Source organism: Myotis lucifugus, unplaced genomic scaffold (assembly GCF_000147115.1).
Source record: "Myotis lucifugus unplaced genomic scaffold, Myoluc2.0 scaffold_105, whole genome shotgun sequence".
Taxonomy (NCBI): Eukaryota; Metazoa; Chordata; class Mammalia; order Chiroptera; family Vespertilionidae; genus Myotis; species Myotis lucifugus.
The window spans coordinates 3233189-3260496 of NW_005871153.1; the positions used below are offsets into that span (position 1 = coordinate 3233189).

Below are 27308 nucleotides of genomic sequence, written 5' to 3' on the forward strand. Positions count from 1 at the left end.
TTACTTTGAATTTATATTAGTTCACACAAACACTCCATCCATGCTTTTGTTCCGGCCCTCCGGTCCAGTTTAAGAACCCATTGTGGCCCTCGAGTCAAAAAGTTTGCCCACCCCTGGACTAGGTAGTAGATGGTCTCTAGCATTCCTTTCAGCTGGATGTTCTGAAATTCCATGAAACTGTTAACTATGCTGTCACTTCAGAGACGAATGTCAGTTCAGTAGTAATATAAAAGCAGGATATGCTAAGTGATTAAATGAGTATTAGGACACTTGTTTTGAGTACAGTAGTTTTAGTACATTTTTTCCTTGCAATGCATTTTAAAAGCCAAAGCAGAATTGGGATGGGAGATAGAGCACTTGACACATTTTTTATAGCATACATTTGCCCACTATCATCACTAGATGGCACCCTTGTATTAGTAAGATTTTTTTTCTCTTGGAAATTACAGAATTTAAGGAAGAATTCTAATAAAAACAGGCAGTAACGAATAATAGCAAAAACTGAGAAGTTAACCAGAGAAAAGAGAAATGGATGTTTTCTTATCACTGTCTGATTTCTTAATGATTAATATTTAAAGTAATGAAAACCTGGAACTTTCCACATTGTCCCAAAGGAGATTATCTTATAAATATTTCTTAATTATTGGGTATAAGGTATATTTAAAATTAAAATGAGATTAATTTTTAATTTTCAGTTAACTTTTTTTCTTTAAATATATTTTATTGATTTTTTACAGAGAGGAAGAGCTGGTCGAGGGGACAATTTGCATACTACGCTTTTATTATATAGGATATGTTTCCACTGATTTTTTAAATTTTAATAACAGCTCCTATCACAGTATGTTCTTTCAGTTAGCACCTTGCATTTAGGATTCATCCATGTCTTTGAAAGCTTGATAGCTTATTCCTTTTTATTTTGGAACATTTCATTGTATGTATGTACCAGTTTACATTTACCCATTGTGCAGGACCTCTTGGTTGCTTCCAATTTGGGATGATTATGAATAAAGATGCTGTAAGTATTTGTGTGCTGGTTTTGTGTGGACAAAAAAAATAATGCATTTTTAAATCAGTTGAGTATATACCTATTAGCACAATTGTTGGATTGTATAGTAAGATTATGTTTAGCTTTGTAAAAAACTGCCAAACTGTCTTCCATAGTGGCAGTACCACTTCACATTCCCATCAGCAATGCATGAGAGTTCCTTTTGCTTCACTTCTTTGTCCCAATTGATATATTGGAATTTATTCTAACATGTGTAGTAGTGGTATCCTTTTTTTTTAAATTTTCATTTCTTGAATGACATGATGTTGCACATATTTTTGTGTTCTTATTTGCCATCTGTATCTTCTTTGGTGAGGTAGCTTCAGACCTTTGGTTCAGGTCTTTTGCCCATTTTTTAATTGGGTTATTTTCTTTAGATTTAATAATTCTTACCATATTTTAGATACAAACCTTCTATGAGATAGGTGTTTAGCAAATATTTTTTCCCAGTCTGTGACTTGTCTTTTTATTCTCTTAATAGTATTTTTCACAAAACACAAGTTTTTAATTTTAATAAAGTCCAGCTTAATTGATATTATCTTTCATGCATTGTACTTTTGGTGTTGTATCTAAAAATTTATTACCAAACCCAATGTCACAAAAATTAAATTTTCTCCTGTATTTTTTTTCCAGAATTTTATAGTTTAGCATTTTACAGATATGTCTATGATCCATTTTGATTTTTGTTAATTTTTGTGAAAGATGTTCAGGATGTCTGGGTTCATTTTTATTTTTATTTTTTGCATGTGGACATCTAATTGTTCTGGCACCATTTATTGAAAAGACTATCCTATCTCTGTGCATTTGTCATTTATCAGTTGATTGTATTTGTGTTGGTCTATTTCTGGGCTCTCTGTTTTATTCTGTTGGTCTATATGTCTATTATTTTGCCAGTACCACACTGTCTTGCTTATAGTGTCTTGAAATGTGGTAGTATTAAGTCCTCCAACTTCGTTTTTTTTTTTTTTTTCTTCAGTTTTGTGCAGGTTTTTATCTTTCCGTATAAACTTTAGAACCAGTTCATTAAAATCTGCAAAATAGTTTTCTGGGATTTTTATTGAGATTGTGTTGAATCTATGGGTCAAATTGGGAAGAATTGACATCTTCACAATAGAGTCTTTCAATTCACAAACATGGAATAGCTCTCCATATATTTAGCTCTTTGATTTTTTTCATCACTGTTTTTGCAGCTTTCCACATACAAATCCTGTTTTCTTAGGGTTATATCTAAGTATTTCTTTTTTAAATATTGTTATAATTTTTTTTAAAATTTCAAATTCCAGCTATTCATTGCTACTATATAGGAAGGCAATTGACTCATATATTGACTTAGTATTTGCAACCTTGTTTTACTTGTTTATTAGTTCCAGGAGTATTTTTGTATATTCTTTGGGATTTTCATTATAGACATTTAATATCGGCTCTTAGTTTTATTGATCTTTTCAGTTGTTTAGTCTCTATTTTATTTATTTCTGCTCTGTTCTTTATTATTTCCTTTCTTCTGCTAACTTGGGGTTTAGTTTGACCCTCTCTTTCTAGTTCCATGAAGTATAAAGTATTTATTTGAGGTTTTCTTTCATTATATAAGTGCTATTGCTATAAACTTCCCCTGAGGTCTGTTTATGCTGCATCCCATAAGTTTTGGTATGTTGTGTTTGTTTCTATTTTCATTTGTCTCAATATATTTGTTAATTTCTACTTTGATTTCTAATTTTCCAAGTTTACTCCAGTTACTGGTTTCTAATTTCATGCCATTGTGGTCAGATAAAATACTTGATGTAATTTTACTCTTCTTACATTTTTAACATTTGTTTTATGGCCAAACATGTGATCTATTCAGGATAATGTTTTGTGTGTGCTTGAAAAGACTGTATATCCTTATGATGTTGGATGGAATGTTCTGTATGTGTATGTTAGATTCATTTGGTCTCTAATGTTTGCTGTTTCTTTATTGATTATCTGTCAGGATGATCTATGCATTGTTGAAAGTGGGATATTGAAGTCCCCTACATTTGTATTATTGACTAGTTCTCCCTTCAGCTCTGTTAATATTTGCTTTATATATGTAGGTGCTCTGATGTTGGGTGCATATATATTTACAACTAGAGGCCCAGTGCACGGGAAGGGGGGGATCCCTCAGCCCGGCCTGCACCCTCTCACAATCTGGGACCCCTCGGGGATGTCTGACTGCAGTTTAGGCCCAATCCTGCAGGGACCCCTGGGGGATCGGGCCTAAACTGGCAGTCGGATATCCCTCTCACAGTCCAGGACTGCTGGCTCCTAACTGCTTGCTTGCCTTCCTGATTGTCCCTAACCACACGCCTGCCTGCCTGATCGCCCCTAACCACTCTGCCTGCCTGCCTGCCTGCCTGCCTGATTGCCCCTAACTGCCTCTGCCTGCCTGCCTGATTGCCCCTAACCACTCAGCTGCCTGCCTGATCACCCCTAACCACTCTGCCTGCCTGCCTGATCACCCCTAACTGCTCACCTGCCTGCCTGATCACCCCTAACCACCTCTGCCTCAGCCCCGCCGCCGCAGCTTTGTCCGGAAGGTCATTCCGCTGTCTGGTCTAATTAGCATATTACACTTTTATTATTATAGATTATATCTTCTTGATGAATAGACCCTTTTATCATTATATAATGATTTTCTCTGTGACACTTGTTGACCTAAAGCCTATTTTTTCTGATATAATTTAGCCACCTTTTTTCCCTCTTGGTTACCATTTGCATGGAATATCTTTTTTCTGTCTTTCACTTTTAGTGAGTCTCTTGTAGGCAGCATATAGTTGGACCTTTTTTCTTAAATTCAGCCAACTCTATATCTTTTGATTGCAAATTTTAATCCATTTATGTTTTAAGTAATTATTGAGATTATTACCATTGCCATTTTGTTCTTTGCTTTCTGTTTTGTAGTTCCTTTCTTCCTCTCTTGCTGTCTTCCTTTGTGATATGATGATTTTTTTTATAGAAATCTTTGATTTCTTTTGTATCTTTTGTGTATCTCCTGAACGTTTTTTTCTTTGTGGTAACTATGAGGTTTACATAAAGCATCTTACACTTACAGCAGTCTCTTTTAAGCTGATAACCACTTAACTTTGCATACAAAAACTCTATACTTTGACTTCTTTCCCGAAGTCAAAGTTGGGGCGATCTATACTTTGACTTCTTTACTTTATTGATGTCACAGTTTATATGTTTTACATATTTTGTATCATTTAAAAATTTTTGTAGCTACGGTTATTTTTAATACTTTTATCTTTTAACTTTTATACTAGAGTTTAAAGTGATTTATGTACCACCATCACAATACTTCAGTGTTCTGAATTTGATTATATTCTTACCTCTATAGTGAGTTTTATACTTCTATGTTTTCATGTTATTGGTGTCCCTTCATTTCAATGTGAAGTATTCCCTTTAGCATTTCTTTAAGACATGTCTAGTGGGAATGAATCCCATAGTTTTTATTTACCAAGGAAAATCTTTATTTCACTTAAGGACAGCTTTGCCTGGTATAATATTCTTGTTTGACAGTTTTTCTTTCAACATTTTGAATATATCATCCTACTACCTCCTGGCCTTCAAGCATTCTGCTGAGAAATTTACTGCTAGTTTTTTTTGTTTTTTTTTTTTAAATATATTTTATTGATTCTTTACAGAGAGGAAGGGAGAGAGATAGAGAGTTAGAAACATCGATGAGAGAGAAACATCGATCAGCTGCCTCCTGCACATCTCCCACTGGCGATGTGCCCGCAACCCAGGTACATGCCCTTGACCGGAATCGAACCCGGGACCCTTCAGTCCGCAGGCCGACGCTCTATCCACTGAGCCAAACCGGTTTCGGCTACTGCTAGTTTTATGGGGATTCCCTTGTACATGCTGAGTTGCTTTTGTCTTGCTGTTTTCAGAATTGTCTTTGACTTTTGAGAGTTTGATTAGTATATATCTCAGTGAAGATCTCTTTAAATTTAATCTCATTGGGGTTCATGGATCAGGATTTTCATTCCTTCTCCTGATTAGGGAAGTTTTCTGTCATTATTATTATTTAAAAATATGTTTTTATTGATTTTTAGAGAGAGAGGAAGGGAGAGGGGTAGAGAGATAGAAACATTGATGAGAGATTATCAGTCGGCTGCCTCCTACACGCCCCAACTGGGGATCAACCCAGGCATGTGTCCTGAATGGGAATTTAACTGGTGACCTCTTGGTTCCTGGGTCAATGCTCAACTGCTAAACCTCACCAGCTGGCATTATTTTTCTTTCTCTGTTCCTTTGGGATCTCCATGATGTGTGTATTGGTTAACTTGATGGTGTTCCATATGCTTTCTTCATTTATTTTAACTCCTTTTTCATTTTGTTTCTCTGACCATGTAATTTCAGATGACCTGTCTTCGAGCTTGATGATTCTTCTGCTTGAGTCTGATGTTGTAATTCTCTATGGAATTTTTGAGTTCAGTCATTGTGTTATCCAGCTCCAGAATTTCTATTTGGTTCTTTATTTTATTTTTTTTAATCCTCACATGAGGATATTTTTTCCATTGATTTTTAGAGAGTGGAAGGGAGGAAGGATGAGGCGGGGCGGGGGGCGGGGAAGAAAGAGAAACATTGATCTGAGAGAGACACACCAATCTGTTGCCTCCTGCATACACCCAGACGAGGCCAGGGATCAAGCATGCAACTGAGGTACCTGCCCTTGACTGGAAATTGAACCCATGACCCTTCAGTCCATGAGCTGATGCTGTAAATCAAACTGGCCAAACTGGCCAGGGCAAGATTAACTGAAATGTTTTGATCCTCTTTTTTTATTTTTTTTCTGTTAGTACTTTTTTATAGTTGTCAGTTGCTTTCATCTATTTATTGTGTGGATAGAGTTGGAAGTTTGAGTTGGTTTATAGGATTTATATTTTGAGAACACTTATCTGTAAATGTGGCGAAGGATAATCTCTTCATTGGATGGCTTTTTGTTTGAAAAGATCCGTAGGGATAGAAATTGTCCATTGTTTTAGCTCCTGTGTGTTTCACAGAGGTCAAAATTTCCTCCTGTCGCTGTTTTCTTCAAAATGTAGTCACCAAAAGGCACACTTCCCTTTCTTTTTTACCCATTTCTTCCCCAGAAGCAGTGCCTTTTTGAGATTGCCATTCAAATCCCACAGACAGAAGTCTATTCCCTATAGTTAGGATTCTGATTGACAAGGTGTTTCTGTACTTAGGGTAGACTGCCTCTTTCTGGGGTGATTTTAGCTCAAATAAGGCCTCGGTTCCTCTCTTCTTTCATACATGTCTTTTTTCCAAACTTCTCACTTTCCACAAAGATTTTTAGTGGGAGCTCCAGAGGTAGCCCTGCTGGAATTTGCTGTCTGTTTTTCTACTTATAGGTGATTTGAGTTTGTAGCCATCTATGTCTTTTAGTTGTGCTGAGGGTGTAGGTTTTGCATGGCCTTATTTGTTAGTGTTGATCTGAATAGATTTTTGGAGGGTGTTCAGTATTCAGTTGTATAGACATATTGTGAAGTTTAACCAGTGCTCAGTTTATTGAATATGTAGGTAGTTTTCAAATGTGCAGGTTATAACTATACCTATCGCTAAATCTTTGTAGAGCTATGAATACATTCTTACAAGTAAGTCAAAGGTAATATCAAAATTTAAGGCATTTACTAATGCATACTTCCCAGTTGCCCTTCAGAGAACCTCCAAACATTTATTGAGTTTCTACTGGGTGGTAGGCCCTGCACTGACTAAGCAAGCACTAAGAGTACAAATATCAGCAGGCCCAGTTGTGTCCTCTATTGAGAACATGGACAGGAAGCACATTGTGACAAAAATTTTGCCCAAAGAGTAAGTTCAAAGTATAGGAACCCAGAAGGAGAAGCAGTAGTGCTTTTGGAACCTTTTTTCAATGTAAACAAACTCACGTCTGTTTTTTCAGAATATTTTCTCAGCTTTCTTACCTTAATGGAAACCTGGCTTTCCCTGAGGATATCCTTTCCCTTGCTGCCTCTCAAGGTGGGACTATTCATTCTTATACCTACCCAATCTCTCTCCCAGCTCTATTCCTACACCTTGGGCCACCTGCACCTGTCCTTAGATTCTCTCGTGGGCTCTCTTTCTTTGTCCCTCAAATGTTGGTGTTCCCTTTAGCCTTCATTTTCTTCCCTTATACAATCTCCCTTTGTGATTTCACCATACCTTTCCTGGAGCTTCAGTATTCCCACATACTCCCTTCTGGGCCACTTCTAACTCCTGAGTTTCCATCCCAGCTTCCCAGTTGGACATCTCCACTTGGTTACTCTGCAAACACCACAAATTCAACATGTACAAAACGTCACTCATCATTTTACCCCAGACATGCTCTTTCTCCTATTCTCTGGAACTCTCTGTAGCATTACCAGTTTCTACTAGTTACCTGAAAACTGGACACATAAACCTTGACTCCCACTTCTTTGCCTTTTCACCATGTTCCCTCTGCTTTTCTCTCTCTCTCTCACTTTAGGAAACATTGTTTCTCAGCCTCTATGTTTTTATCCTGTCTCTTTGCTCTCGTGCCCTGCTCTGAAATCTATATCCGTCTTTCTCTTCCTTCTTACCTTTTCTTCCTCCCATCTATTTTTCCTACCTCTTGATTTTGGCTCATTTTTTCCATCCCCGCCCCCCCCCCCCCCCCCCACCACACACACACACTTCCTTCCCTATTTATCCCTCTGCATTTCCTGTTCTCAGACTCTCCTCAGCCCTCCACTGCCCAGGTATGAGTTTTGGTCATGTCCCTGCTCTTCTTCCTTTAGGGAATTTGTGTTTGCATAGACGGCTTGAAGCCAGAGTACCATTTCTAAAGTGTGGGGTAGAGGAGAGTGGAGTGGGAAGAAAGTATCAAATACTTCTAGACTAGAAGCCAGTTCAGTTTCTTCCTTTCCCTTACCTGTATTTGTCTTCTGAGCTTACATGGGTTCCCAAAGGACAGCTCTGGAGTGCCTCGAAAGCCACAAACAGTTACAGCTTGGTGTAGGGAACACTCCCAGAAAGCCTCAAACCTGGTAAAAGGGGCCTGAGTGATCAGGAATAAGGGCTTTAAAGGAATGTCAATCAGAGAGCATCAGTTCTTCGTGTGTTCAATGGTGGCTCTTTTTCACAGCCTTCTTGAGATTTGGTTCATCTTTACTTTTTATCACAGTTGTAGCCTTGAGAAGCATGACTAATAATTCCAGGAGGCAGTTGAGTTGAATAAAGAGTGTTTTGAACTCCTAAGTTGTTCAGTTAATGACAGCTGCTCAGAAAGGAATCAAGGATCTATAAATAATGGCAGATTAGTACCTTGAATAGACTGTCAGGAGTTAAATAGACAGCTTGTTCTTAAAGATAGATTTTAGAGCTGAAGTATATTGTTTCTTTATTGACCCATAAGAAAAGAAAAACCAAAGGGTATGTGACAATTTAAAGCAGGAATAGTTTTGTACATATATATGTCTAATATATGTTTAATCTTTGATAAAGTATGTAGAGTAGAATCTTAAACTATAATTAGCTCACTTTATTATGTTTTTTGAAGGGCCATAAAGGGTATATTGTTTGCCCTTCTGCAGTGATAAAACTGGTTATTACTTCCAGAGAATGAATAGACACTCAAAATATTAAGTAATTACACAATTTATAGCTTTCCTAAATATAATTATATGTTAAAAATATGGTTCTGGTGAAAGATTCTATGATAATCTATTGATACATTAAAAATTACCCCAGCCTGGCCATTGTGGCTCAGTGGTTGAGCATTGACCCATGAACCAGGAGGTAACGGTTCAATTCCTGGTTAGGGCACAATCTCAGGTTGTGGCTTGATTCCCAATGGGAGCTGTGCAGGAAGCAGCTGATCGATGATTCCCTCTCATCATTGATGTTTCTGTCTCTCTCTCCCTCTTCCTGCCTCTCTGAAATCAATAAAAATATATTTTAAAAATAAAAAAGGCCAGCAACTATTATGATAGTTAAATACCTTAGTAAATACTGTGTTTATATCTGATAGATCTTGACCTGGCATTGATTGTTACATTCTTAGCTCAAAAAAAAAATGTTTTAAAAAGATATTCATGAATACCACACGTCAAAACTTGCAAAAGAAAGCAGATAGAAGATTTTTGTGTGTTTGGTTTGGACATAATATACTAGTGATTTTTTTTGATTTTTTTTTTTAGAAATATGAACTGTTTCATAGGTGATTCAAAAAATTGTGAACCAAAGGAATTGTTACAACAAATTTCCACCATATTCTTCCTTCATTTATGCCATTAGTCTTTGTGGCTGCAAAGTATAATTGAAATAGCTTCTTTTAAAAAGTGTTGCCTAGCCTGGCTGGTGTGGCTCAGCAGTTGAGCATCAACCCAGGAACCAAGAGGTTGCAGGTTCGATTCCTGGTCAGGGCACATGCACCGGGTTTGGGGCTCGATTCCCCGTCCTCAGTGGGGAGTGTGCAGGAGGCAATTGATCAGTGATTCTCTCTCATCATTTATGTTTCTATTTCTCCTTCTCCCTTCCTCTCTCTCTAAAAATCAATAAAAACATTAAAAAAAATAAAATGTGTTACCTAGTTCTGCATTCTGATACACTTGGTTCCTCTTAAGTCACCCAAATTCCCTTCACATTTTGGGTTCATTTTCTCAACTGTAAAAGAAAGAGTGTGTAAGTAGGATTACATTGTACATGTCAGGATTCTGACTACTGTGCATTAATCAAATAGGGGTTTCTTTTTCCCATATAAGAAGTCTGTCTTTCTGCCCTACTCACTAGTGTGTGACTTCTGTCTTGGTGCATGTGACCCCATAGTTACAAGATGGCTATGATGAGTTGTGTGGTATCATGTCATATTCCAGGTGGAAAGTGGCTGCACAGGCAGGGCTTTCCATAAACTCTCACTTTGTTTTTTTCATGATCAGAACTGTGCCACATTGCTTCCTCCAATTCTAAGGGATTCCAAAGAAGCTAGTGTTTTATTGGGGTGTACCATACCCCAAATAAGATGTGTTCTGTTAGCAAGGAATCTAAGAGAATGGCCCTGGCTGGTGTGGCTCAGTTGGTTGGAGTGTCGTCTGGTGCACCAAAGGGTTTCTGTTTGATTCCCAGTCAGGGCAAGTACCCAGGCTGTGGGTTCGGCCCATGGGGGGTGGGGGGTGGGGGCAGGGGGGGACGCAGGAGGCGGCCAATTGATGTTTCTCTTTTACATCAGTGTTTCTCTCTTCCATCCTCTCTAAAATCAGTATGTAAAAAATAAAAGAGAGAGGGAGAATGCCCAGTGAATAAACAAATAGTATTGGTTGCACAAAAGATTTGAATGATAGCTGAAGTCTCAGCCTATTGAGCAATCCATGAGTACATCCACTTGGAAAAAGAAGATAGTGATATTATAGTACTTGATGTGAATAATCAAGCTGCTTTCCATTTTTTAAGTTGGATTTGAACAGCAAAACTATCGATTGGTGTATCTGTAGGTAATATACATGGTCATGTAAATCTCAGTAATGACCTTCTACATGGTCTTCTCCTCTCAGCAAAGTCTTCATTAGAAGAGGGGTATTTGAATAAATAAACTCTGACAAAAGCTATACTTGAAGAAGTAAACTCTTAAAAAACTTCTCATAAGTTTTCAATGTGGCTTTTTTATTATATGTGATTTTATTTTTGCTAAAATGATTGTAAATCAGCTGTGTGTGAAAACAGCTACACATTAATTGTAATTGTATCTATTTTACTTTTAACAGAATTTACAATATTAAATAGTTATGGTGAGTTTTTTTAAGTGAAAAGGCATTATTTTCTAAAGTAACCTTATTTTTATGTAAAAGTAACACATTGTTAAAAAGAAATTCAGCTAATACTGAAAGAAAAAGAAGGAAGTAATCTAATTAACCAGAAATAATTATTATTACCATCTTAGATATACATTTCTATGCATACAAAGTACTTGTATTTTAGGATAATGTATTTTAGGATTTAGGTAATAGATTTTGGAATTATTTGTGAACATAATTCAGTGTGAATACGTATATGAACTGAGATATTGCTTGACATAAAAATTTGGGAAATTTTGGATAAATAACTATTTCAGCCTTCAAAAGGTAAATAAAGGTTACTGTTTAATGGTCATTATTCATAGCTGAAAATTTTCAAAGTGTTTCTGGAAAAGTTTGGCATTAATAAATTCTTACTGATTTGGATTTATCTTGTAATAAGAAAAAAGCTTTTGCTCTGAGCCTCGGATTTCCTTATTCCTCCTTGAGGCCATTTATTTATTTGGGGGGCTCACAATTGAAATATCAGAATAATAGCAGATGATTGATATGAAAATAGAATTTTTTTTTTTTACAATGACCATTTAAAATTCTGTGTAGGTTTGGGTCTTTTTGTACCTGAGCATTCACTTGCCTATCATTTTTAAGCTACAGATATATTCCACCTCTCTAGTTAAATTTAGCTGAGGAATTGTTAGGTACAGGTTATAATTGCTCTTTTTCTTTTCTCTACTTTCCCAGCCTCTGCAGTACTTTGACAAGCTTCACTCCTTCTGCAAGCAGTGTTTTCAGTGTGTGTCTTTTATCGCTGTCAACAGGCTCTTTCCGTGTTCTGCTGGCCTCCTACTCAGTGAATGCCACCACTGCCTCTACCCCCGCATTAGTGCAGGGATGGGAAAATAGAGCTGGGCAGTCATTGCATTTTTAACACCTATTATATGAGCAGCCCTCGATAGACCTTTCTTTTATCCTTCTTAGATCTCTTACCTACAGTAAGAGTCAAGTTGCCCTCAAACGGTTCTTGGTGCCTTGATTACTGGCTCAAGGATTAAGTAGCTAGGCATTTCTACAAGTTTGGGTAACAGAAAAAGTGAAAAATACTGTTTTTCATTTAAATGCCACTTTAACATTATTTATTGGACAAATAACATTATCAATATAACAACGAAATTCATTTAATGAAAAGGAAAAAATGCCCTTAAATTTTGCAATTCTAGTCAACAGTTTTGTTTTTCTGTGTTTCTTTTCAGGCCTGCATATACAGTTTTTACTTTGCATATACAGTCTTTACTTTTGTTATAATCAGAGTGGCTACCGGGAATTGAACCGTGACCTCCAGGTTCATAGGTCGACACTCAACCACTGAGCCACGCTTGCTGTGCAGGGTCTTGATATTTTTAAAGACAAAAATAATTGTGTTCTTTAGGTACTTTGAATGTTAACCTTTGACATTGGTTTTATATATATTAATTCTGTTCTAATTATATATTGACCAATAATTAACCTTCTTTGAGATTTTAATCATTTAATCATAAATATTAATGTGTTTTATTCAGCTATCTATGTAACCTTGGCAAGTCACTTTACCTCTCCGGGCCTCACTTTCCTCATCTATCAGGTACTGGGTTGAACTTGAACTATTAGATCCTTTCTAGCTCTGACAGCTAAGATTTTCTTAGCTAAAGATCATCATATTTAAGTAACCCTTGTGGTTCCTTGCTATTTTAGATTCGAATCTTTCTCATGGAAACCTTTAACAACCTTCTAGTAAAGTTAAACTTCATCTTCTTCAGTTTTCCTTACCTATCTGGTTTGGTAGAGCTTTCAGAAAGAATATGGTTTGGTGAAAGTATACTTTTTGGTTTGCTTAAGTGAAATCCTGTGATTGTAGTTTTTTTTTCAAGCCATAAGGGAATGACTATTCTCTCAACCTTGTCATTACATCTTGTATTATTTCAAGTGACCATTGGACTGGGTTCAGCCTTCTGAAAAAGCTTTACATATAAGAATGTTCAGAAGCATATTGAGACAAAATTTAATAAAGTTTTAAAGTAGAAATACTAGTAAAATGTGGTTTTTTTTGTTCAATATTCGGGGTACTTACGGATTGTTAATGTAAGTTAGCAAAATGTGGCTATAAATACGAGTTCAACTATCAGTTTTAATTGGCCCGCTGTTTTACTAAATTCTTTTTTTTTTCTTTTTAAGAAAAACTTACGATGTAGTCTTGCTGGTGAAATATATATTGAACCATCATTTCAAGGCTGCTATAAGCAGTCTGGTCTAATGCCTGGAGTTCTATGAACAATAAAAATAATTGGTTGGCAAATTAGCTATTGGAATGCTAACTACAATATGCAGGTTTGAGTGAGTTTCCATGACTTATAATTGACTCATGTGTCATCTTTAGAGAATAGTTTCTAATATTTTTTTTTTTTCAAAATGTGACAACCTTTTATGTTATCTTCAGAAAGGTTGGAAATACATCATTTCTCTCATGCCTGTATTTTGCACTCATTCAGAGATTAGACTTTCAGTAACTTTATTCTTAAAGAGTGAAGGCCCCAAAAGTAAACAAACAAATTAAAAGCCTCTGAATATTTGATAAAGCCCGCAAAAAACTCATTTCATTCAGAGGCCTGTGGGCCTCCATTGAAATCAATTTATTGTTACTTTTTACATGTAAGAACTTTAATTAAGTGGAAGAAGGGCAAGCTGACAGCTGGCCATCTGAAACAGAGAGGAAACAGTAAAACAACTATAATTACAAAAACCCCAGAAAACTGTATTAAGGACATCCAGTAAACTAGAAACATACTACTATAGTCAGAGTCATTTAATATATAGAGCACCTGGTTCTATTTCTTTCATGTGTACTGAATTATACAACTGAATTGTTTTCTCTCCATATATTGGTTGTAAAGGAGCTCAGAGCCAAGTTTGTAGTCTGCCCCAAACAAGTACACAGGCCTTCTCTCATCTATCTGGTATTAATTTCTCCCATGGCTTTAAGATATTTTTCTACCTTTATTTTCCCTATTTTATATTTTTAATATGTATCTTACTGTGTTTTCAGTTTTTCTCAAGTTTTCCTAATGTCTAAGAGGAGTATAGTTCCACACCCAAGGGTTTGAGAGTAAAAGCGAGATAGCCTGCCATAAATTTGAAGTCTCCCCCTTTTTTTGTTTAAGTGTAAAAATGGGTTTCTCCAAAAAAAAATTTTCAGGGAAAAATCAATGAACATGCCATATATGTATATATATCCATCCTTTGGCTTTATCTCCTAAAGTATCCATTTCAATTTAGTAAACAGTAAGCATGATTGCACTTAATAACACTATCTTTTTAGCACAAAGAAAATGCAATGCCCTCTTACAATTTAGTACATCTTTTAGAAATGCCAACCTCGAATAAATGCAGAGCTTATCAGATAAATGCCATAATTTTGCTATTGCTCTCAGTATAGGACACACATTTCTCTTGTCAGAATGCAGTAAAGTAGTGTGGTTATGTAAAATGTATTAAAAATTATTTTCTTGGTGGGGGAGGTGTCAGGTGCTGCAACCCCAAGAGGTAAGGCCAGTTTTCTGTGTTTGGAAAAAAAGAAAAGAGAATTGCCCTCTGTCCATCCTTTAAAAACAAAAACAAAAAACAGTCATCTTTTCCCTTGAATCCCATCCATGGTCCCACCCTTCTCTTCATTTTGGCCAGAAATACTTTCTGCTTCCCTACGTTTAAGCTTGTACTCTATGAGAAAATATTTAAGAAAATTTCTGTTTAAAATTAGAATTAGTTTCGTTTCAGAATTTTATTTTTGCTAATGCCAAATAGTTAATGTCTTCTTAAGAATAATGATTTTATTAATTTTGAAGTTATAATTCATGCTTTTATAAGGAGTTCAAGCAGCGTGGAAAAGTAAACAGTAATGTTTTAAAATGGCTCCAAATTCTACCAGTAGAACTAATTTTCATTAGTGTTAGATAAATATCTTTCCAGAGAGCATTCACTTCACATATATTAATATAAGGAAGAAAAAGTAGATAGATGGAAGAATCAAGATCTATTGCTCATATTATACATGCTATTTTTCATTAAAATCATTGAGTTAATAAAAAATAAATAAGTTATAAAACTTTTTTTTAACCATGAGATACATATTATATACTAAAACGTCCCTGAAATTTAATGAAATGATTATGAAAAATTTAGGTTAGAATTATGTTTAGCTATATTTTAGTTTTAGGCAGTATCTCTTAATTCTATTAAGGAAATTAGTATTGTCACTTCTTCTTATATCTCTTCCTCAACTCCTTTTTTTTTTTAATCCCCTCAACCTGAGCACATGTTTATTGATTTTTTAGAGAGAGAGAAGGGGAGAGAGAAACATTAATATAAGAGAGAAACATGCATGCCCTCTCATACATTCCCCGACGGGATCAAACCCTCAAACTAGGTATATGCTCCAAGGGGGAATCAAACCTGCAACCTTTTTGATGTACGGGACAATGCTCCAAACAATTGAGCCACACCACCCAGGGCCCTGACTCCCATTTTAAAAAAAATACTATTTATTATTGTGGCTTATAAGCACTTACACTATGTTCTATAACCATAATTACTGTACTTGTTGGTAATTGTTAAGTTTTATCAATATATTTGAATGGATTCATTGCCTACTACGGGCTTTTTTATCATGACTTCTCCATTCCTGAATTCTTTATTTTGACTTATCTCTTGTTTGACTAAATTTCTGACAGCATGTGTCTCACAAGAAGGTCAGTCACATTGGCATTATGTGGCAAACCCTTTCATTATTTAGTGATGTTTACCTTTTGCCATTACATTAGAATGCTGTCTTGGCTGGGTATAATATTCTTGAACATACTTTCTTTCCCTTCGACCTTTGTAGTGTTGCTTCATTGTCTTCTGACATTGGATGTTGCTGTGGAGAAGTCTGAAGCCAGGCTGATTTTCTTACCACTTTGTAGGTAACTTGCTTTTTTTGTCTGGATCCATGAAATATTTTTGTAACCAAGAAATTTCTCGGTTTTACACGTTCACTATCACTTGTCATTTTCTGGAACACGGTGTATTTTTTCAGTACAAATTGAGTTTTTTTCATTTCTTGGATTATATCCTTGAAAACATTTACTTTTCCAGGTATTAGGTTCTCTACTTTAGGGATAACAATTATCACTGTGTTGGACTGTCTTTGTTTTCCATAATTACTATCTTCTTTCCAGTTGCTTTAATATTTGACTCCCCCCCATATATATATATATATATTTTTTTTTTTTACTTTCCCCTAGATGCAGTGCATGCTTTATTTTTTTTCTTGCATTATGTTTGTATGGTTGCCATTCCTTTTCATCTTCCTCAAGTGTAAGCATCCCTGTCCAATCATATTATTTGCTCTGATATAAATGTTACTGGATTCTCCCTTACTGCATTTTCACAGTGTTTAAGATTTAATTGTTTTCCTCTGTGAGCTAGAGTTTAAGAATTGGAGTTTTCCTTTTTATATATTCTATACACTGAGGTTAGGGCTTGGAAGAATGCATAGATATTAAAACCTAAAGCTTTAGTAATTAAAACAACATATATATGTATTAATATATAAAAAGATCTTCAGGATATTTTTTAGGGAAGAAAAGCAAGTAATAGAACAGTGTGTATAAAATGTTGCTATTATGTAAAAATTGGGGAAAATGTGAAAAAATATACCTTTATACATTCACTTACATATTTGCTGTTTGTTATATAGCTAAAATATAAACTTTGAGTGAAAGAAGGAATTAATAATTGGTTATATGTGGGAAAGGCCCCTGAGTGGTAGTAAGATGGGTTTGGGAGGGAGACTTTCTCTGAATATCTTTTAATACTTTAAAAATTTTGAACAATGTGAATGAATTATTTAAAAATGTGAGCTCTTCCTTCTCTTCTGAGATTTAATTCCTCCATCCTGGATTCCTCAACCCTATAGAAAGTATTCCTGTAGGGAACTTTGTACCAGTCCTGCAATCAGTGTGGGGCCTGAAAAAGTTGGCGTTGATGAGGTGGCACCTGCTCAGTCACTTTTCCTACATCCCCATCACTTTCCAGGCATGTTTGTCACACTTCAAACAGAAATTAATATTTCTCTCCAAATGTGGTCCTACTAGTGAAAATTCTCAGAATTTTATTGATTCACTTTTAAGGTTGCAAGTAGAGTAAGAAGTGTCCAGTCTTTCCTTTTGTGGTTAGCATATTTAAAAATATATGGCATAAAGTTGTACCCCATTTCTTTTTGGTTGCTGCTGGTGATTTTTTTTGTTATTTAATTTTGTTACTTTTATTTTAATAGATCTGGCATTTGGATAGGGAGATTCTGATTTCACTTGCCATCATTTAATTTAATTTCTGGCACCAACTTTGTGTCTCCTGCCTTGTTTTGGTTTGGTCTCCATTACCTATGTATTGCTTGATGGTTGGAGCTCGTTCGCTGGTTGTGGACACTTCCTACTCTTGCTCCCAACCTTGTTGCCTTTCCTATACCTAACTTTCAACCTGGTCTTTGTCATATATAGCCAATCTTCCAGCCCTACTCTCCTGGCCCATCTAAGGGCTGCATCGGGTAGGGAGGATTTTCAGTGCTGCCCAGCTTTGCTGGGCTCAGCTGTTTGGGGAATCCGGACCACCCTGGTTCTGGGGAAATAAGAAATCAATTGCCAGATCCACTTTATACAGCTTTTGCTACACACATACACATACACACGTGCGCGCGCGCACACACACACACACACACACACGCCTATATTTCTTTTATCTGCTAATGTTTTACTTCAAAAGTTCAATGCCCTTTCAACATAAATTCCCATAATTATTTCTCAAGTTATAATCTTGCATTGTCAAAGATTTGCACCGTTGACAGAGATAGCTTTCTGAACCAATAGGTAATCAAGCCATTTCCTATTTACAAATGTTTAGAAGCCTTGCACCATCTTGAGGGAAAAGTCCTAAAAATAAGAGCTATACCAAAGCAAATGAGTTGTAACCTAAGAGTACAAGTTCCTGAGGGCAGGGACGCTGTCTCCTTCACGGTTGTATCCCAAAAATGAAGAACAATATCTGGTATGGCTTGAAGTAGGTACTCCAAAAATATTTTTTGAATTAAATATTTTTGAATTAAATTAATGAATAATAGAGGCCTACTAGTAAATTTTTTTGAGTGAATTTTCATCTTGCTGATAAATTGCAGAATCTCCTTTTCATTGTCTATAAACCAGTGGTTGGTCCGTGAGGTCCAAAAGGTTGGCGATCGCTGGTTTAAGGAAACCTTTGGAGCAGCGATCACCAACCAATCAATTTAAGTAATTAGCAGCAACAAAAAACCTGCAACCTGCGCTGGCTGGTTTGTCTCACTGGATAGAGCGTCGGCCTGCGAACTGAAGGGTCCCAGGTTCGATTCTGTTCAAGGGCATGTACCTCGGTTACGGGCACATCCCCAGTGGGGGGTGTGCAGGAGGCAGCTGATCGATGCTTCTCTCTCATCGATGTTTCTAACTATCCCTCTCCCTTCCTCTCTGTAGAAAAATCAATAAAATATATTTTTGTTTAAAAACACCTGCAGCCTAGTTATGTGACCTGACTCGGAGTTGTACCTGCAACCTTTTGGTATATGGGAGGACACTCCAACCAACTAAGCCACCCCAGCTAGGGCAAGAATGTGTTTTAAGATGAAAATTTTCTTAAAATTTAATTGAGAAAAACAAAATACAGAGAGTATAAATGATATAAGTTAAACTGTATTTAAATATATACATAAGGATTAATATCATTAAAATATTCATGCTATCCAAAGCAATCTACATATTCAATGCAATCCCCATCAAAATACCAATGGGATTCTTCTCAGAACTAGAACAACAATTCTAAAACTTATATGGAACCACAAAGGACCCTGAATAGCTATAGCAATCTTGAGAAAGAACAAAGTTGAATGTATCTGCTTCCTGATTTCAAGCTATATTACAAACCTATGATTAAAACAATATGGTACTGGCACAAAACCAGATACATAGATCAACAGAACAAAATAGAGAGCCCAGAAAATAAACTCTCACTTATATGGTCAATTAATTTATGACAAAGGAAGCAATAATACACAATGGAGAAATGATAGTCACTTCAATAAGTGGTATTGGAAAAACTGGACAAATACATGCCAAAAAAATTTAAACTGAGCTACTCATACCATATACAAAAAATAGACTCAAAATGGTTTAAAGACTTAAATGTAAGACCTAAAACCATAAAATTCATTGAAGAAAATATAGGTAGTAAACTTTTTTGACCTCAGTCTTTTAAAATATATTTTTATTTATTTCAGAGAGGAAAGGAGGGATAGAAACATCAGTGATGACAGAGAATCATTGATCAAGCTCGAAAGCCAGGCATGTACCCTCACCAGGAATTGAACCATGATTTCCTGGTTCATAGGTTGATACTCAGCCACTGATTGAGTCACACCAGCGGGGTTTGACCTCAGTCTTAGTAGTACCTTTTTGTATATGTCTTCTCTGGCAAATAAAACAAGAGCAAAAATAAACAATTGGACTACATCAAACTAAAAACCTTCTGCACAGTGAAGGAAACCATTAACACAACAAAAAGACAAGTTACTGAATGGGAGATAGTCACAAATGATATATTTCACAACGGGTTAATATTCAAAATATACAAGGAATTCATACAACTCAACATCAAAAAACATTTACCAGTAAAAATGAGGAGAGGACATGAATTGTCATTTCTCCAAAGAAGACATGCAAATGGCCAACAGGCACGTGAAAAGATGCTCAGCATCACTAATCATCAGGGAGATGCAAATCAAAACCACAATGAAATATCATTTCATACCTGTCAGATGGTTGTTATAAAAAAGTCAACCAATAACAAGTGTTGTCTAGAATGTAGAGAAAAGAGAACCCTATAGCACTGTTGGTGGGATTGTGAATTGGTGCAGGCACTATGGAAAACAGTATAGAGATTCCTTTAAAAATTAAAAATAAAACTACCATTTGACCTGGCAATTCCACTTCTGTCTATTTATTTAAACACACACACACACCATTAACTCAGAAAGATACAGGGAGGGACAAAAGTAGGTTTACAGTTGTTTGTATGGAAAATAATGCAATAATAAATAATACAAGAATAAACTGTATTTTGCATACTCAAAACTATATATTTACTTTTATCCAACCTTGTATATGTATCCCTATGTTTGTTGCAGCATTTTTTACAATAGCCAAAATATGGAAGCAATGTTGGTGTCCCATCAATAGATGAATGGATAAAGAAGGTGTGGTTCTCATCATTAAAAATGAAATCTTGCCATTTGCCTTTTTGTTTTGCTGTGCAGAAGCTAAAGGGTCTCTAAAATCCCAAACATTCAGTTATTACAAAGGTTTTACCTCTGTTGTTAAGAAACCCTATGTCCATTGGCAGTCAGTCCCTTTCCCTCCTAACCTCCCAGACCCGGTAATCTACTTTCAATCCCTATAGTTTGCCTGTTCTGGACTTTCATATAAATTGAATCATGCAACATATGGTCTTTTGTCACTGGCTTCTTTCAGCATAATGTTTTCAAGGTTCATCAATAGAATAGTGTATGTCAGTACTTCATTTCTTTTTACTTATTTATTACTTTTTATTTACTTTATTTCTAATGTTTTATTGTATAGATATACCACATTTAATTTATTCATTCATCTGTTGGACATTTTGATTGTTTCCACTTTTGTGTGACTTATGTTTTCATTTCTCTTGGATATATATCTACGAGTAGAATTGCTGGGTCATGTGGTAATTCTGTATTTAACACTTTGAGGCACTGCCAGACTGTTTTCCAGACTGGCTGTACCCTTTTATAACCCCATCAGCAGCGTATGAGGGTTCCAATATCAAAATATCCTCATTAATATTTATATATGGTGTAAGGAAGTGTTCTAACTCCATTCTTTTGCATGTTATTATCTGTCTTTTTTATCATGGCCATCCTAGTGGATGTGAAGGATAGGTCATTATGGTTTTCGTTTGCATTTCCCTGATGACTAATGGCCATGTGCATTCTTTGGAGAAATCTCTATTCAAATCTTTGCCTACATTTTAAATTAGGTTATTTGTCTTTTTATTGTTAACTTGTAAGAATTCTTTATATATTTTGGATATAAGTCTCCCCTTTGCAGATATTTTCTCCTGTCTGTAGATTGTCTCTTCACTTTCATGATGTCCTTTAAAGCATTTGAGATTAATTTTGATGAAGTCTAATTTATTTGTATTTTCTTGTGCCTTTTATGTCTTTCATACCTAATAAACTATTGCTTAATCCAAGGGCACAAAGATTTACATCTGTCTTTTTTCCCAACAGTTTTATAGTTTTAACTCTTCTATTTAGAACTTTGATCGGTTTTAAGTTAATTTTTATATATGGTGTAAGGAAGTGATCTAACTCCATTCTTTTGCATGGGGCTATCCAATTGTCCCAGCACCATTTGTTGGGAAAAAAAAACAATTTTTTTCCCATTGAATTGTCTTAGCACTCATGTTGAAAATCATGTAACTATAATTCTGGATTCCCAACTTTATGCCATTGACCTGTATGTCCATACATTAATGTTTTTCTTTCATTCATTTTACAAAGATTTATTAAGCATTTTTATTTGCTAAGCATTGCTTGACATGTCCATGTTACTTGTTTTGCTTTGGGGAACCAAACCATCCCTCTTGGAGCCCAAATCCTCTTTTTTAAAAATATATTTTTCTATTGATTGATTGACTTTAAGGAGAGAGAAGAAGAGAGAGAGAGACAAACATCATTTTGTTGTTTCATTTATTTATGCATTCATTGGTTGCTTCTTTATGTGCCCTGATTGGTGATCAAACCTGCAACCTTGGCTTATTGGGACAATGCTCTAAACAACTGAGCAGGGCAATGCAAATCCTCTTTCAGAAACTCATTCTAACAGTTTACAGCATCTCTTTTTCTTAATGAGATATAAAGTGATTTCCTTTCATAGCCAAACCTATAGAGGCAGTTAATTATATTTCTATCTGATTTGTACACGGTCTTCTGGCAAATTGTAGCTTGTCCAACTATATAAGTGTCCAGAACTCTGAATGCATTTTAGAGGGTTTGGATATTGGTCTGGGATAGCCCAGTAAATGTGTTGAAGATGAGATTAGTTTTAAAGTGGAAGAAGGATCTGGGACTATGGTGAGAGGTTCCTGGCAGGTATGGAATGGCCCACATGCAACTCAATAGATCTAAGAAGTTGGTAAGTCTAGTTACTGCAACAGTAAAGCCAGAAAAATGGTGGGGGGCTGCTGGATTGTATACCCATAATTCTGCTTTTAGATTTTATTTTAGTAGCAAACCCTTGCCAGTGTAAAGTTACAAGAGAAAAAGATGTTTGTAGATATGGCTTATTGCTGGGTTTAAGATGATCTAAAGGAGGCAAGAATTTTATACAGTGGTGGTAGCTGGTCTCTAGATAGAGATTGTGGTTATAGAAATTGAAGGGAGAGACCAAAGAAATGCAAACTTAGCAGAGCTTGAGGAGTACATAAAATAATTAAGTCTGATTCCAGTGTTTTAACTTGAGGACATTGGGAGGATAATTGTACCCATGCTTACTGTAATAAACAAGGTGAGAAGAAATGGTTTGTAAGGATAATAAACTTTGATTTTGCTATGCTTGTTGGCAAAATCTTCAAGTGACATAAAAGATACCAACATAACCATTAGATAGTATAACAAGTCTGATATTTAGGAGCTTCCAACATTCATTAGATACAAATACATATTGGAGTATATTTACCACTAAAATTCATATTCACTGTAGGAATAGGGTTATTAGTGGGACATATACCCCAAATATGCTGGTTATTTTCCTTCTATAGGTGCCTATTCATTTTTGAAACCCATATTATAAATGAATTTTCAGTGTCTAATTTTAAAGGTTAAGCAATGGTTTTATTTTATCTACCTGTATGGTAAGTGTAAAAAATATTTCACTTGGTTAGGCGTAAGAAGAATACCTAGATTCCATGGTTTGCTATTTTAATTAAGCATATTGTTGTTTTCAGGGAGGAAAAAGTTTTTAATATTTACTACATTGAAAAACAGTCTATATAGCAATAAAGATAAGTTTCAGTTTGAAGTTGGTTTTGTGTCCAAACATTAAAATTATAATATTTTAGAGAATTTATTTAGAAAATTTACTTCATGTTGAAACTTAGTAAATAAACTTAATTTATTTATCCATCCTAAAATTTCTTTCAGGAATTGTTCCATCTTCTGTTGTCCTGACTTCTTTCCAAGTAATGTCAAGAGTTTTTCTAATATGGGCAGTAACACATAGTGTCAAAGAGGTAAGTGTTCATATAGACTGAAATAAAATAACATCGGCACTAACAAATGCTAGTCAATTTTTCTTTCTCACATATATGTTATATCTAAAGATGGAATCCTATTTCACATCAGTGTAGCCCAGATAAAATTCATATTCACTGTAGGAATAGGGTTATTAGTGAGAAATGTACCCCCAAAATGCAGTGTTGTTAAAGAGAACACTGATTAAATGATAAAGTCCTGCAATCTTTGAACCTATGGAGATTTGGAGGTGTACATGTAGTCTGCAAATCGGTTATATTGTTCTGGTATCTTGCTTGTATCCAGCACACTAAAATCTAGACAACTGCATCCTTACAGTAAGGCTATTGTGGGAGTAGAGGATATTAATTCATTCCCAGAACAGTCCAATCTTTTTTTAAAATATTTTTTTATTTTTCAATTAGTATTATATTAGTTTCAGGTGCACCCTGGTAAATCAAGTACCCATCTGATACCATACATGGTTATTACAATATTACTGACTATTTCATATGCTGTACTTTCTTTTACATATCTGTGATTGTTCTGTAACTACCAGTTTGTACTTTATCCCTTCATCTTTTTCACCCATCCCTCCAAAACCCTCCCCTCTGGCAGCCTTCAAAATGTTCTCTGTACAGAACAGTCTGATCTTTATAGGACCAGGAGAAACAAACTTGTTTCCACCCAGGCTACCAGGATTAATGGAATTCACAAATGTGCTGAGTCTATGCTCTTTGCTGGGGAAGTGAATGCTCTTTGCTGGGGGCTTGAGTTAGAGATACCCAGGCAGACCCAGGCCCAGGGATAATCCTTGCAAGAACTGGGGGAAGAAAACCATCATTACCATAAGTGTGAACTCACAACTAAGCTTTCATTTTCTAGTATTGAGGAAGGAGGTTGTTTTCCTGTATGTTCTTTGCTTTTTAAAAGTCATTTCTTTCTTGGTAATGTCACCTTGAGGTAAAGTACCTGTAGCTACCATGAGGATTCATGCTTTATTTTTTCAGTCCCAAAAACCTATCACCAACATTATTGGATTTTTGGGGGCTCATGAAATGCACTCTTATCCATTAGCATTATTCCAATGTTTTCTTTGCCCTCTATTCTTCCGAAATTTCTGCCAAAACGTTTTGTTTGGGAGATTTATTTTGACAGTTTCATTTGTATTTCAACTGAATTTTAAAAACTTTTTATTGGCATATGGTGTAGATAAATAACAGAAAAACGCACATAGCTAATGAGTTTTTAACCAGAGTTGATGAAGCTATTATTATTTTTGTAAAATTCATATGGAATTTGTAGATGCCAAGCTTTTATTTTTAAGTTCTCTCAGCCAACATAAATGTCTAAACTTTCTATGCAGGGAGAATGTATTCTTTTTTTTTTAAGAAGTACAACAGTTTATTCCTATATTACTCAGTTCTTTTTTTTTTTTCTTTTTAATCTTTATTGTTGAAAGTATTACATAGGTCCTCCTTTTCCCCCCATTAACCTCTTCCAGCCCTCTCCTACCCTCCCCCCACCAGGCCCTCACCACCCCATTGTCTGTGTCCACAGGTTATGCATATATGGATATAAGTTCATTTATTGATCTCTTCCCACCCATCCTCCCCTGCCTTTCCTCCGAGGTTCAACAGTCTGTTCATGCTTCTTAGATTCTGAATCTGTTTTTGATCATCAGTTTATTTGGTTCATTAGATTCCACATGTGAATGAGATCTTGTGATACTTATCTTTCTCTGACTGGCTTATTTCGCTCAGTATAATACTCGCCAGGTCCATCCATGCTGTTGCAAATGATAAGAGTTCATTCTTTTTTATTGCTATGTATTATTCCATTGTGTAGATGTACCACCGTTTTTTAATCCACTCATCTGCTGATGGGAACTTAGGTTGTTTCCAAATCTTAGCTATTGTAAATTGCGCTGCTATGAACATAGGGGTGCATATATTCTTTCTAATGAGTGTTTCTTCTTTTTGATGGTCACATATCTTTAAAAAAAAAAAAAAGGTTAAGAAAAACAGGCAAATAAATCCGAATGTAGCATATTGCCCTTTGTTCTCACTTTTGTTTATGGAGTAAGGAAAGTTACTTTACTTGTTCCATGTAACCTCTTCACTCATTATAAAACTCTTTTATAAATCATCAATTTTAACCTATATTTCTTGCTCTCTTACTTTCGTGTGTACACTATTTCTTTTTCATTTTAAAAACAATTCATAGTTTTAACTTCCCAGTAGTCTCAAGTGACCTATTTCTTTCTAATAGTAACTCATTTACATTCTTAAATAGGTAATTATGTAATTTCAATAATTACATGTTAGGTATGTGAAGACAGAGTACTGTCAACTATGGAGTGTTTAATCGGTTTGCCAGTACAGTCAAATATTAATTGTGCAGGTGCTAATGCTCCAGCTGATGGATTATTCATGGCCTCTGTTTCTCCTCTCAGGGACCACTTCTCTGCTTCTTGGTCCTTCTGGCAAACAGGCTAGCAAGTAAATAAATGCTTACAAATCAAGTCAGGCAAGTTAGCCATATTACTGTTAGCAGCATTTGCCAGGATTTCCTAGGCAGATCATTAAGACTGCTTGATTGAAAAAGCTATTAAGTATCTTAGGATTACAGGTACCTGGAGCTGGCCATTGTCCTCAGTAATTGTGCTGCCTAACAGATGGATAACCTTGACATTTAGCAGATGGTGTCATATTTGAGCTTTCAGTAGTTTAAGTTATATATTTGTTACATTTGCATATTAAAAATTATTTCTCTGTAACCAAATTTAACCAATTTCTACTATTATTAACATTTTTTTTAAGACTATAGTACAGTAAATTTTATTATCTTTCTGCCACCTCTGGTCACACTTTTACATATGCCCTACTGATCAGCTGACTTCATTCTTAGGTAAGTGGGATACACAGTTTCTGCTATTCCAGGATCACAGTTTCTCCTCATTTTTCTTTTCTTTGAACAGAACTCATTCATCATTTTTTTTTAATATATTTTATTGATTTTTTACAGAGAGGAAAGGAGAGAGATAGAGAGTTAGAAACATCGATGAGAGAGAAACATCGATCAGCTGCCTCCTGCACATCTCCCACTGGGGATGTGCCTGCAACCCAAGTACATGCCCTTGACCGGAATCGAACCCGGGACCCTTCAGTCCCCAGGCCGACGCTCTATCCACTGAGCCAAACCAGTTTCGGCTCATTCATCATTTTTATATATATATATATATATATATATATATATATATATAATGTTTCAGAGAGGAAGGAAGAGGGGAAAGATAGAAACATCAGTGATGAGAGAGAATCATTGAACGGCTGCCTCCTGCACCCCCTACTGGGGGTCGAGCCCACAACCTGGGCATGTGCCCTTGACTAGAATCGAACCTGGGACCCTTCGGTCTGCAGGCCAGTGCTCTACCCACTGAGCCAAACCATCCTGGGCCATCATTTTTTTTTTATAGCACCCTACCCCAAGTCATTGATAGTAACTTGAAAAGCCTGTTTCTGTGGTATTTCAGAGGCCATCGCCTGTCTGTCGCCTTTCCTCAGCCCCTTCTCTTAGCCAAATGCTATGTTCCTCCCTTAGAGTTTTATATTAGCTATAATTCATTGTGTTCTATACATTACAGATGACTTCCCTACCAAATTTCATTATTTTGTTTCCTGAAACATCTTTAAAATAACTTTATTTTCCTTATATTCAGCTATGTTTACTTTAATGGTGGGAACCACATAACTAATGCATCAAGAAATTGATTCATAAATAGCTGCTTAGTAAAATATATCTCACTTTCTCATAGTAATGTTCAGATTCTTTTCATACTACTCTACTTTCATTCTCTGTTTCTTCTTAGCTCACAGTGCCCTCTGCAGTGGATGAGATTGCTTCGTGTTCACAGCATTCCATGTGGACTTGGACTCTTGCTCCACCCCCTCTGACCAGCTCACATTTTCCATACTCATTCCCTTGTTTTTCTGTAATTGTACATGATGTGCTAAGGTAGAGCCTATGTACCTTTGAGAACTCAGTACTTACTTTTATCATACTTGAGGTATAT

General features: G+C 35.7%; 1 protein-coding gene across 1 annotated transcript in view; it reads left to right on the top strand.

The window, feature by feature from the left end:
• Positions 1 to 27308, top strand: part of HACD2 (3-hydroxyacyl-CoA dehydratase 2) — an 80306-nt gene that overhangs the window by 25254 nt on the left and 27744 nt on the right. Inside the window, exon 4 of the mRNA XM_023757301.1 lies at positions 23144 to 23232. Coding sequence (XP_023613069.1) covers positions 23144 to 23232 — 89 coding nt within the window. The remainder of the gene's footprint in view (positions 1 to 23143; positions 23233 to 27308) is intronic.